Source organism: Aquarana catesbeiana, linkage group LG03 (genome assembly GCF_042186555.1).
Source record: "Aquarana catesbeiana isolate 2022-GZ linkage group LG03, ASM4218655v1, whole genome shotgun sequence".
Classification (NCBI taxonomy): Eukaryota; Metazoa; Chordata; class Amphibia; order Anura; family Ranidae; genus Aquarana; species Aquarana catesbeiana.
The window spans coordinates 497303684-497317750 of NC_133326.1; the positions used below are offsets into that span (position 1 = coordinate 497303684).

General features: G+C 43.4%; 1 protein-coding gene across 2 annotated transcripts in view; it reads left to right on the forward strand.

The window, feature by feature from the left end:
* The window catches only part of HMGXB3 (HMG-box containing 3), a 106925-nt gene extending 94084 nt beyond the window's left edge, over window positions 1-12841 (forward strand). For both annotated transcript variants that reach the window (XM_073621076.1, XM_073621077.1), the window contains one exon: window positions 8045-12841. In XM_073621076.1, coding sequence (XP_073477177.1) covers window positions 8045-8521 — 477 coding nt within the window. In that variant the 3' untranslated portion in view covers window positions 8522-12841. The remainder of the gene's footprint in view (window positions 1-8044) is intronic.
* Window positions 12842-14067: the final 1226 nt, after the last annotated feature.

A 14067-nucleotide genomic window follows, 5' to 3' on the forward strand; every position in this document is an offset into this window, starting at 1 on the left:
TATACTTTGTTGTTTAAAAATTCTCATAAATGTTCTCTTGATGTTGGCCAAGAATGTTTGTGTCTAATCTGCTTTCCCTGTTTATGTGCAAAAAGACTAATTTTTTTTTTGTTTTACTCCACAGTTTCCTTCCACACCACAGGAATGGCAGACTGTGGCCGCCCACTTTGCCCAGCGGTGGGACTTTCCTAACTGCGGAGGGGCAATTGATGGGAAACACGTCCACATCATCCCACCACCCAACTCGGGGTCGTACTATTTTAATTATAAGGGGTTCAATAGTATTGTGATGTTGGCGGTGGCGTCGGCTACTTACAAGTTCCTGTATGTGGATGTGGGGAAGAATGGCCGGATGTCCGATGGTGGAGTCATCTCCCAGACGGAGTTCTACAGGTGTCTCCAGAATGGCAGCTTGGACTTGCCACCTCCAGAAAACAATGTGGAAGGACTCCCATTCGTCTTCGTTGCTGATGAAGCTTTTGCGCTGGGGGACCATCTTATGCGGCCATTCCCGATGAGGACCCTCACCCCGGACCAGAGGGTTTTTAATTACCGGCTGGTCAGAGCCAGAACAGTGGTGGAGAACACGTTTGGAATCATGGCCAGCCGGTTCTGCCTATTTCTTACACCCATACATATGGCGGAGTACAAACTGAATCACATTATCCTGGCGTGCTGTGTTCTACACAACTTTTTATGGCAACATTCTGCCAACTATGCTGGCTCAGTTGGGCCTGAGGCCGGAATTCAAAATGAACCAACCCTGACGGCGCTTGAAAGTGGCCGTCCTGGCTTGCCCCCCCTGAGTGCCCGTGATGTCCGGCTAAGATACCTTGAATTCTTTGCGGGTAGGGGGGCTATCAATATGCCCGTCAATGTTTAAAACCTTTTTCAAATAAAAAATAAAACAAAATAAGCAAATCTTTGGTGAAATTTGCTGCTTGTGTTTGTTTTAGCTGACCCTGACAGAAATGTGGTGAGTCCTGAAAATGGCGTGATTGTGTAACCTTACAAAGCACTGTTGGGTGTTATTTACTAAAGGCAAAGACACTTTGCACTACAAGTGCACTTGAAACTGCACTTGTAGAGCAAAGTGGATTTGCCCTTAGGAAATAACACCCATTGTCACAGAAAGCAGCAATTAGAGCACCCCAAAAGTGTTGTAGCATTGAGACAATAATCCACACATTCTTGATTAACAATCTTTTTAATACCTGCACAATCACATGTGCATTTAGAAAAGGTTTTTAAAACAAACCAACATGTTTGTTGTATAACAATTTTTGGGGTCACATTAGAAAAAGTAGAAATGTCCATTTAAGATAAAACAGGCATGTTTAAAACCCACAAGAAAAACACAAATCTTGAACTTACAAAGTTCACATTTGGTAGAACTTGAAGGCAATATCAGACATGAGTATTTAGAAACTGTGTTTGATATTGCGTTCAGATGGGGTGAAGTCACCCCCGGAAAAGCCAAATTTTGAAGATGCACACAAATAGCCGAATGTCAACATGTGCTAGCTGCCATCATGGGGGATCAAGGGACGTGTTTTGGGGGAGCAACCCCTTCCTCTCAGCTACTTTATTATTGAGGAAGGGGTTGCACCCCCAAAATGTGTCCATTGATCTCCCGTGATGGCAGATAGCACATGTTGACACACTGTGTGCATCCTCAAAATTTGGCTTTTCTCCACACCATAAAACAAAGGGATTTGGAGGGGTTTTAAACTCTCCCCAAAACATCAATGATGTTTTTATTTTTTTGAAGAACATCATTGATGTTTTTCTTGATGTTTTCCAAGTCCCTATTACACCCCATGATCTCCCCAATCAGGATCTTTGCACTTTCCGAGGTGAAAGGATCTGGATCCACAACATCACGATCACCTAAAAAGAGAGAAACCAAAAAAAACATGTATTATAAATATGCCGGCATCCATCTCTTACCTGAGCCTGTGGTCGCAGACACTCACCTGTTGTGGTGCCAATTTCCACCCCGTCTTCCTCCTCCTGCTCTTCTTGTCTTGGTTGGATTTCCCCTTCTTCCAGAGGTGGGGGGTCTCTGGTCTCCTCGGATGAGGGGTGTCCTCCGAGTCTTTTCTCCCTTATGTCAAAAAATGGTATACTTAGCACACAGATATTTGAGGGAAGATCTATAAATATGAAACATTGCTTGAAAGTGGGGTGCAATTGTCTGTTTTGGCAGAGTTCCAAGATGTTGAATTTTTAGTGTCCTTTTTGTCAAGCTTCAATACTTTACCTGTTTTGTCCAAGCTTCACAGATGAAGACACCCCTATAGTATCCACTGGAGCACCTGTGTGGGCCCCCTAATAAAAAGGGTGGTCTTGTGTCCCACACTAGTGCTCCAGCGTCCAGATGTGAAAACTGCTGCTGAGTGTCCTCTCCTTACACAGAATCGAGTTTGCATTTCATTCTAGTAACAAACCCATCTACACAACCAAATTATTTTCAGACAAGTAGGCCCTAAAAAATGTGGTCAAATGCATATGGCCAAAACAATGGTGTTTTATAGCCGAAAGAAAAATGTTTGATACGAACAAATAATGTGCCCATGAACGTGAAAGTTGACATTTTAAACTGGAGAACAGTTAAGAAAAGCACATGGAGCAGCACGAACGTAATAAACACAAAAAGAATAGGAACACAGCACAACTACTTACTTTTTTGCAGCACTCTCCGGATCTTTCTGTACTGCTCGTGCTCTCTTAATTTTAGGTCTGACCACCGCTTCCTGAGCTGATCTTTCGATCGACGTACCCCGAAATTCCGGCGCAGACTTTTGACCACTTTCGCCATAATCTTGGCCTTTCTGACATTGGGGTTGAGGTAAGGTCCATACTTCCCGTCATAGTCGGCCCTCTTCAGGATGTCGACCATCTCCAACATCGTCTCCTTCTGGATCCAAACGTTTCTGGCTCCGGGCTTTCCTCCCCCTCCTCCTCGTTGCTATAATTGGCATGCACCTGCTGTGTCTCCGGCATGTGCTCTTCCCCCACTGCACCGAACGAAAAGGGGCGGGGAATAGACGAGAAAGAACGTCGGGCGGAGTTACACGCAGTGTGTATAAAGCGTAACACACGTGCGTGGTACGTACGATCTGTGAGCGGAGGAAGGAGTATCGGAGGCGCCGATCGTGATAACGAAGGTAAGATCTAAACTTGGGCCTATACTGCTTCTAGATTGAGGCCTATATTGTAACAAGATTAGGAGAGTTTTGCCTGACATTAGGGTTTGTCTCATGTTGTGTTTTGCAGATAAAATGGATGGCTTCAATGACCACAACTTCCTCCCCCTGTTCATAGACAAGTACAGGGAGCTGCCCTGTCTGTGGCAGGTCAAACATCCACATTACAATTATAAACAAAAGAGGCAGGTAGCGCTGGAGAAACTGCTGGAGTTGGTGAAGCCAGTGGTCCCCAAGGCAACCATCCCCTATTTAAAAGCCAAAATTGGTGACCTGAGGAGCACTTATCTTGGGGAGCGCAAGAAGGTCACAGATTCCCAGAGATCCGGAGCTGCAGCAGATGACATTTATGTCCCCAGACTGTGCTACTATGACAGACTGTGATTTCTGTCAGACCAGACTGGATACAGGGAATCCCTCTCAACCCTTCCTTCCACCCCAGCTGAGACTTCCGATGTCCAACCTGGGACTTCCAGCCAGGAAGAAGTGGAGGAGCCCAGCTTGAGCCAGGTATAGCATTGTTCTACAGATTTCTGCTCAATAAAAAAATGATGTTTACTAGATGTTATTATTGATCAGTAATTGCTGATTTAAGAAAGTGTTTTACATATCAATAGACAGTAGTGGGTAAAAATAATTGGGACAAAAATGAAAAATGCTGGGCTCAGAATGATAGTCTGTAATATTTGTTAACATTCAATTTGCAACAATCATGAGCTGAAAATTGTGTGTGATTGATGAATCAAAAACTAAAACTATGTCCCTTTTTATACACAGGAAGACCTTAGCCAGGACGAGGCTGTGGAATGTGCCACACAGGAGGAGGCTGTGGAATGTGGCAGCCAGGAGGAGGCGGGGCTAAGTGGCAGCCAGGAGAAGCCTGGGACCAGTAGGAGCCTGACCGAATCGCAGGTTCCTCCCCTCCGCCTTCCATACAAAAGACCCAGGAAGGGGAGTCATGTTCAGGATTCAGTGCTCAGGCTCATTCAGGAGGCTTCTGCGTCCCTCAGAGCCTTACCCACTCCTGAAGAGGCCTTTGCCTGCATGGCTGCCACCAAACTGAAGGGCACGCAGGAGGGTCAACGCCTCATGTGTGAGAAACTTATTTATAAAGTCCTAACTAAGGGGGTGAGTGGCGAAATCACACCCAAGACCGACGTGATTGAGTTGGACCATCCCCCTCCTCCTCCTGCCTCAACTCCACCACCAGAGCCACAGCGTGGAAGGAAGACCAGAGAGTGATGCCCTGGGTTAAGTCTGGTCTGACAAAAGATGCAGCCTCTTGTAGTACCACAGCCTGGGGACACAGATGTCATCTGCTGCTTTCAGGATCTCTGGGACTTCTGGACCAGACTGCACTCCCTTAGATATGGAATCCTCAGGCCACCAATTTTGCAGTAAAAAAAATTGATGTGTGCCCTGGGGGTCAAAGGCTTCTCCAATTTCTGCTGTTTCTCCAGCGTTGCCTCCCTCTTTGTTTGGTTGTGAGCCCTTAATAAAGGAATTTTTGGTTCAATTATACTCGCCTATGTGTGTTTTCCTTAAAAAAAAAAAACAGTTTGTTGGTGAGGAGGCAGGTACATTTCAAATATACAATGTGAAATTAACAAGGGACACCAACACCAATCTCATTGAGATTAAATAATACAAGATAATAATGGTGTTGTGGTAACTTGACACACAAAACACACATAAAAATATTCTGGAGTAAAAAAAAAAAAAAAAAAAACACAGCCTTGAAAAAAATACAAACCCCCCCAAAAAAATAAACAGCCTTGAAAACAATTTTTAACAATTAAAAAAAACCAACAAAAAAAATTGGTCAGATGTGACAAATATATTGAGGGAATCCCGATAAATAATAAAGACATACGTTTGTGAAAAGTCTGTGTGAATATGAGCAGCAAAACTACTTCATTCTTCTCACATTATAAAGAACAAGAGAGTGCGCTGTATTAAACCATTTTTTACATTGCAGCGTGACGTGCTGTATCCATTGCGAACGCTAATTTTACCAGACCGAGCTGTTCCGTCTCGGAATTTCTTCTGAGCATGCGTGCCACTTTGTGCGTCGGAACTGGCCACACACGGTCGGAATTGACGCAATCGGATTTTGTTGTCGGAAAATTTTATAGCCTGCTCTCAAACTTTGTGTGTCGGAAAATCCGATGGAAAATGTCCGATGGAACCCACACACGGTCGGAATTTCCGACAACACGCTCCGATCGCACATTTTCCGTCGGAAAATCCGACCGTGTGTACGGGGCATAAGAGACTGTCGTCTCAGCTTTTATTGCTGCATTGGGCACCACTTTAAAGAAGTATAATCAAAGCTTTTTTGGCTGTACTTCTCCTATGGATCACAGGAGTGCAGTTCATCCTGCACTCCTGTGACCCTTTTTCAACAAAGGGCTAAAGTTTTCTGTCGGCTGATCTCACTGAGCGAATCCAGGCTCTGAAAACATCCACCCAGCAGCCTGGACCAGCACCTGGCTCAATCTCTGTAATCCGCTGAGAGCCTGAACCAGCCCCCTCCCCAGCCCAGCGCTTCAGTGAGCGCTGAAGGGGCGGAGCAGAGAGCCAGTGACTGACAGTCCCAACTCTCTGCACAGAACAGAGGGGGTGAACTGAACGACCAGCTGTATTTAAATGCAGCATCTGATAAAAAAAAAAACTGGCAGCTCAGATCGGAGCCGCTGTACTAACAATCCGATCTGATCTCCTGCTGTGCTATTGTGCTCCGACAGGGGGTCGAATGTTGGCCGATGCCTGCCAGCCAACATTGGGCCCACGTGTACTAGGCTTAATGCCAGTGTATCAATGCATGCCTGCAGTTTAACAAAAGATCGGCTAGGTACCCGCTCCCCCCCACAAAAACTAAATTTGTGTCCATGGGTGTTAGAGTGGGGGAGCCAGAAAAGTGATATTTCCCCTTTTTGGGTGAAGTTTCACTTTAACAAGCATTGATCTGAAACAACTTCTCTGTTTTTGCTGATCAGGACCAACTTGTTGCTGACCACAGATTTGCTACACAGATTGGACTAGATCTAGAGTCCTAGATGAAGTCTCTATTTACAGAGCTTGTGTTGACTTTTGGGGCTCCTGGGGAGCTTTACAAGATAAGTTATTGATGAGATCTTCGTTTCCTCCACCGTAACAGTATATAGTGTGAAAGTTTCTACAACAGGGACATGGACAGAAGTTCTAAACCTTTCCAATTTATCAAAAAAATAAATCGAATTTAAAGTGGCCGTAAAAAGTATGTGAACCCCCTGGAATGAACTGGTTTTCTGCAGAAATTTGCCATAAGTCACAACGATAGACAAACATAATGTGCTTAAGCTGATAACACACAAACAATTCTAATTTAATTCGTCTTTATTGAACACACCAATTAATACCCCCCTTGATGAGGATCAGATCACATTTTATAGCAAATTACTGCAGAAAACCAGTTTATTCCAAGGGGTTCACAGAGTGTGGAAGGGGTTATTTCCCCATTGGGGACACAAACAACAATAAAGACCTGACAGTGGTTCTAATCTTTCCCCACTTTATCTACAAATGTTTTCTACTTAGGTTGGCCTTTAAAGGGGTAACTTCACAAAAGGGTTTATTTATAAAGCAGCAAGTGTGACTTTCTCTAAACATTTTCTGGTGGTGCATTAATCACTGTTATTTAAAACCCACATTCACTGCTTTTTAAGTTAAAGCGGATCTTCACCCTAAAAGGGAAGTTCCACTCTTCCTCTTCCTCCTGGTTTGGACAGATACCCGCTTCCACTTTAAGTTGGAATGCTGCAGTGATTTGAGCAGAAGTTCAGCCCCCCTCCTTCCCTCACAGGACTTATCACAGATCCCAGAAAGTTGTGTAGCCATTCAGATGGCACAACAAGCAGCCAGCTGTTAAAGGGTTTGTAACCCTACATTGTGATTCACTGCTAGCCCCTCTCTGTTAAGCAGCCATAATGCACTGTGTAATTGTTAAAAACAAAGCCTTCAAATACTACTTTTTTTTTCCATGCATCTTCAGGCCGGTCACGTGACCTCTGGCCACCCTAATACTCTGATCCAGGGCTACAGCGGAGTATTAGAGAGAGATCTCCCTCTGAGTTCAGCCAGGGAGGTCATGTGACCACCGTATTGGCCACTTGGCCCCTCCTGCTATAGCCCTTAGATAGGGGAGGAGAGCGGCCGGGAATCATGTGACTGGCCGGGAGATACATAAACAAAATGTATTTACAAACTTCGTTTTTAACAAACACACAGTGCATTATGGCTGCAGAGAGGGGCTGGCAGTGAATTTTTTAGAAGTTTAGTTTACTACGAACAGCAGCAGGGGGGGAGAGACCGCTCACACAGACACAGAAGCTGACAGGCAGGGAGGGTGGAGAGGAGGACAGAGGAGAGCTGTGGATGACTGAGGCACATAAACTGATCACTGTGTCAGGGCTCAGCAGCCATGATAAACCGTGGTCCGTTTACAGAGGGGAGGACAGAACCAGGCAGAATCAGCCAGGTTTTTTACAGCTTCCAGAGGGACAGGTTAGACAGCACAAATACTGTGTTGTTTAACCTGCTGTAAGGGAACACGATTTCGAGGTTGTTTTTTGGAATTAACATTGACATTCTCAACAGTGGATAAGAAGAAATGTAAAACTTTTGTCAACCGAAAACACGGTTTCATTTTTTTTTTTTTTTTGACACATGACTGGATGATATGTCACACTATAACCTTTGCCCTTTCCTTGTTTTTTTTTTTTTTTGTTTGTTTATAAAAATCATTTATATATTTTTAAAATTAAGAATGTATTTGTTTTTTTTTTTTGTCTTAGTATGTTTCTTGTCCGGAGCTCCTCGACAGACATTATAACATGGATATGATGGGCAACGAGCCCTCTATTCAGCATCCTGTGACCAAATCAGCATCCCGAAGAATTGTCCATGCTGTGGCAGAACAGAACGGAACGTTTGACCCCACTTCTCGTCACCACTCTCTGTCACTTTGTCGTGAGCTGGAGCCATACAGCGCCATCATCACAGCCATTGGAGACAGTAAGACAAGCAACATTCGCCACCACTCCATAAACTTTGAGAATGCCACGCACTATTACCTCTATAACAGGTTGATTGACTTTCTCACAAGTCGTGAAATTGTGAACAGGCAGATACATGACATTGTGCAGACGTGTCAGCCCGGGGAAGTGGTGATCAGAGACACTCTGTACCGGCTTGGGGTGGCACAGATCAAGACCGAGCTTGGGGATGAGTTGGAGGAGGACATTACAGTAGAGCAAACAAGCTCTGTTTAAACCTACCTATCATTGGTATCTTGCACTACAGGGATTCCAAACGTTTCCTGATGAACAAATGGAGACAATCAGCTCTCCCAATGAGCATGCCTCTGTTCCACTGCACGTTCATTAAGGAACATGTGAACCAATGTCTTAATGAGTTGGTTGCCAAAGTTATGATGTGAAAGCTGCCTTTATGGTGAGGAATCAAGGCAAAATGCACTTTTTTCTTGTGCTCTGTATCAGACAGCATTTTAGATTTCTTTTGTGTATATTGTTTTTGGATTCTAGGATGTGTCTGCCTAGTATAGCCCAGGACATACGGTGCCTTCTATGTCTGTAGGGAGACTATACCGAGATTTAGATCAGGGTGGGATACATTTACTTCAGCTCACTGCTTTTATTTGTGAATTTACCTTTAGTGTTCAGAAGTGGTACTTCCATCCTCTTAGAATTTACCCCTGGCCTTGTCTGTACACAAAGACTTCTAGTCACTCCAGTAGCAGTCAGACCACTGAGCATTTTTTACCACATCCAGTGAAATTGCACATCAAACAAGTGGAACGTGCTGCTTTGGGTTGTTTCTGCTCATTTAGCACAAAAGAATAGTAAAGAATTATGGCCTTAACGTCATTTTGTGTACATAATGGTGAGAGTATTGCATGATTGTATCAAGGTCATTTAGATTGTGCAGCAGTTACCACCTCTGTATTTTAAAATGTGTGTCTGAAGGTAAAAACAAATGCGAAGTCAATTATGAATATATAATTGATGTTGCAAACGATAATACAGGGATGCTGACATGAGGATCTCGGAATCGAAAAATTGCACTGCTAGGTACTTGTCTCTATAAATGTGTTTTTTTTGTTTTGTTTTGTTTTTTTTTGTTTTTTTTTGTTTTTTTTGTTTTTTTGTGTTTTGTTTTTTTATTTCATTGTTATATATGTCATTTTCTAAAAAGCAATAGCCCATTAAGTCCGTCATTAAATATCTCTTTTCCTACTGTGATCGGATCAAGCAGGATATTGCCAGATGCATGAGCCAGGTAGCTGCAGAAATCAAATCTGACACCATATTGGTTACGCTCCTCTTCTCTTCTAGTAGTTCTAGATTGGACTAAGTTGAAATCAAATTGAGTGTTGGCTTCAGCAGATGAAAAATATTATATATACACTATATGGAGATATATATATTAATTATTGATATTGTACTGAAGGTTTCAGATCATCTGCATAAACCCATTGTTCGGGCTTCATTTCTATGGCCTGTGGGGTAAAGCTCATTCATAAGGCAGTGACCAGGTGGATTACGTACGGTGCAAGGATTTACTCTAGAAATGTATGAATACACTCTACATGTTTTAATTTGGTCCCTGCTCGTTGCATGTATTGCACACAGCTTAAATGGGCTGTGAAGGCAAAATATGAAAACCATTAATTACTAACATATTAATATTGTATACTGTGTATTCTATGTAGCACTTTTCACAGTTTACATTGCTTTTCCATACAAGTGCTCACTTGCTGTTAGCCTTAAAGTGCATCTCTAGTGAAAACTTGTATTTCTTTTAGTTTGTGACAGATAGTGGAAGTGTCAGAACCTCTGTCAGATTTTTTTCATGTGTATGTCCTCTGGAGAGACTTGTCCTCTATATTTGTCCTAGTGACCATTTGTCACTGGAACCCAAAGTTATGGAAATTCAAAATATTATGTTCGTCATTGGAGTTGATGAGAAATCTTTCAATACGGATACATGTTCCAGTGACAACTGGAGGAGGCTAAAACCAATAGAAGGTACTTTTTTTGCGTTCAAAATAGCTACTTTAATATAATTTTTTTTTCTTTTAAACCGGAGTGTAGTGTCACTTCAAATACACAGATCAAATACAAATAAGCTGTTTTGCCTGCAAACGGATTTGTATTTCTGTTTATCTGGTCCTGGGATTTACAGAGCTCTGCCAAAGTAGTGCAGCCATGTCTGGCAAGGCAGGACACCTGATTTTCCGATGCCGCAGTTCAGTAACACTCACAGGCCTTTTCCAGTCATGAGCCAATGACTGGACAGTGAAAGTAGAAGAAGCACCCTGATAAGCATAGCAATCTGTTACTGCTCTCTCCTCCTATTAGCATGCTCCTTCCTAGCACATAAGCTCTGTAGCACACGTATTGGCTCCTTATGCTGCTTTTCCCAAACTTAGCTCTGCTATACAGGGATTGCAAGAGCCTAATACTAAGTCAAAATGTATTAAAAATACTTTTAACCACTTCAGCCCCAGAAGTATTCTTCTACATATTTTTGGTAAAAAAATCGCAATAAGCATTTCATTGGTTTGCGCAAAAGTTATAGCGTTTACAAAATAGGGGATAGTTTTATGGCATCTTTATTATTCATTTTTTTTTTTTTTTTTTTTTTTTTACTAGTAATGGTGGCGATCAGTGATTTTTATCGTGACTGCGACATTACGGCGGACACATCGGACATTTTTGACACATTTTTGGGACCATTGTCATTTATACAGCAATCAGTGCTATACAAATGCACTGATTCCTGTGTAAATGACACTGGCAGTAAAGGGGTTAACCACTAGGGGGCAGTGTAAGGGTTAAGCATGTCCTGGGGAGTGTTTCTAACTGTGGGGGGGGCGTGGCTACATGTGACACGTCACCGATCTTTGCTCCTGATCACAGGGAGCAGAGATCAGTGACACTGTCACTAGGCAGAACGGGGAGATGCTTGTTTACATTAGCATCTCCCCATTAGTCCTCTCTCCGTGAGGCGATCGCGGGTATCCCCACGGCGATCGAGTCCACGTGACCCGACTCGTGGAGCTCCCGGCCGTCGGCGCGCACGCAATGGCACGGCGGCAATTTTAAAAGGATGTACAGGTACTCCCATTCGCCCAGTTGTGCCATTCTTCCAACGTACTTTTGCGTGCGCCGGTCGGGAACCAGTTAATAATGTATTAATACAGAGCTGCAATAATGTTTGTTTTTTATATTTGCCTGGAGTCCAGCTTTAACCACTTTGAGTACCAGCATGTAACACCCCTTCATTACCAGGCGATTTTTCACTTTTCAGCGCTGTGATAGTTTTACCGACAATTGCTCCGTCATGCAACACTGTACCCAAATTAGTTTTATATCTTTTTTTTTTAGATAGGTAGAGCTTTCTTTTGGCGGTATGTTTCCCCTCACTTTGTTAAAATAAAAATGCCAAAATAATACAAAACCCCCCAAAATGACCCATATGTGGAAAGTAGAACACATAAGATGATCTAATTTTTTTGCCACAATTTTTTGGAAATTCAGAAACATGTCGATACTGAGGGAGTTGAGAATGGTGCCCTGGAAGCATTAAATCAGAAGTAAACATATCGATTTGATAGTTTTTAGGCATGCCGGAAATGCTAGCTGTCACATTTGCTTGTGCTCTCAACCAAACTGTCAAACCAGCCAATGGCTGGTTTCATAATGGATCACGTGTGTAGCATCATGGCAGTTGCAGATTAAACAGAGGCCAAGATGGCAGCTTCCTTGGCTGAAAATGATAGGAGGGTTTACTTCCACTTTAAATGTGCAGACCCTTTACAGAAGAAAGAGGAAAGGAAGAGGTTATTGTACTGGTAACAGAAAGTGGCATCATGGAGTTGAAGGGGTTAATGTTCAGATAGGCAGGATAAGGAAGGTGAGGGGCTAATATATAGGTCACTAGAAACAGCGTTGGAGATAGTATGTGTAGGAGAGGAAGAGGGCATGAAAGGGTTTAAAAAAAAGATCCCCTTGTCACTGCAACAGTATGAATGAATTGACAGCTGCAGTCATTCCATCCCTATTGATAAGTGCTTAATATCTCTCCTTCCTCTGTTCCTTCCTAAAGTTCAGTTTTAGTGAATTGATCCACGTTTGGGATATTAAGTTTAGCCTTCTATTTTATTGACAATAAAACAAGAGACCTTGATGCTGAAAATGACATATATCTAACATTTGTCAAAATCCAAAACTAGTATGGAGGTACTCCAGAGGAGGTAGATGAAAATGGAAGGCAACACTGCTGTTTTGATCTTCCTCCTCTGCAAGACCCATGATTGCCCTCCATACTAGTTTACAATTTTTGTATGGATTTCTCTGTGCATTTACCTCAAACATAGTCCCATGGCCTTGGGAATATCTAACATTTGTCTTTTTATATGATGAACTTCGTGTGGTACATGCCATTGAACCAACAGTACTCCGAATGTTGAAAACATTTTATTTTTCCTGAAGCTAAAATCCAGGCACAAAAACTTTCATATACATATATCCCTTACTAGCCACAAAAGATACACAAAAGGATATACAGCGGGGACGGAAAGTATTCAGACCCCCTTAAATTTTTCACTCTGTGTTATATTGCAGCCATTTGCTAAAATCATTTAAGTTCATTTTTTTTTCCTCATTAATGTACACACAGCACCCCATATTGACAGAAAAACACAGAATTGTTGACATTTTTGCAGATTTATTAAAAAAGAAAAACTGAAATATCACATGGTCCTAAGTATTCAGACCCTTTGCTGTGACACTCATATATTTAACTCAGGTGCTGTCCATTTCTTCTGATCATCCTTGAGGCTGGGTTCACACTAGTGCGACAAACGCTCTGACATTGGGAGCTCATGTCACATGACGTGTGAAAATCAATTTTGCCCTATGGGAACCATCCTAACTGGTCCGACACAAGTCGGTCCGACTTTGAAAATGCTCCCTGTACTACTTTGGTCCAACTTTGATCCCACTTCAGCCCATTGATTATCATTGAAGTCGGATCATATTTTCCCTCTTCTCTTCTTCCAATGTTGACACAACGCTCTCTCCCACTGTAATGCCGTGTGTGCGGTGCGCAACCACTTAGATAGGGATGGGGCGTGGTCGCCAGGTGAGAGCGTCGTGTCAACATCGGAAGAAGAGAAGAGGGAAGAAGACAGCGGAGAAGACCGGGCCACTGCTAGCAAAAGAGCAGAAGATAGTGGAGGAGGCCGGCAGAAGATATCGGAGAGCGGGAAAAGAACCGGAGAGTGCGGAGAAGAAGAAAGAGACCGCGGAGAAGAAGGAAGAGACCCCCGAAGTCAGAAGAAGACCTCCGGAGCTGCCTAATAAATTACTTTAAAAACCTGTCTAGTTTGTTTTTTTATTGACACTTTTTTTTCCTAGGTGAATGGGTAGGGGTACGATGTACCCCATACTCATTCACATAGGGTGGGGGGGCGGGATCTGGGGGCCCCCTTATTAAAGCGGGCTCCCGGATTCCGATAAGCCCCCCGCCCACAGACCCTGACAACCATTGGCCAGGGTTGTCGGGAAGAGGCCCGTGTCCTCATTAACATGGGAACAAGGTGCTTTGGGGTGGGTGTGCCGCAGTTGCCCCCCTGTCCCAAAGCACCCACCCCCCATGTTGAGGGCATGCGGCCTGATACGGTTCAGGAGGGGGGGTGCTCGCTTGTCCCCACCCCCTTTCCTGACCGGCCAGGCTGCATGCTCGGATAAGGGTCTGGTATGGATTTTGGGGGGACCCCCACGCCGTTTTT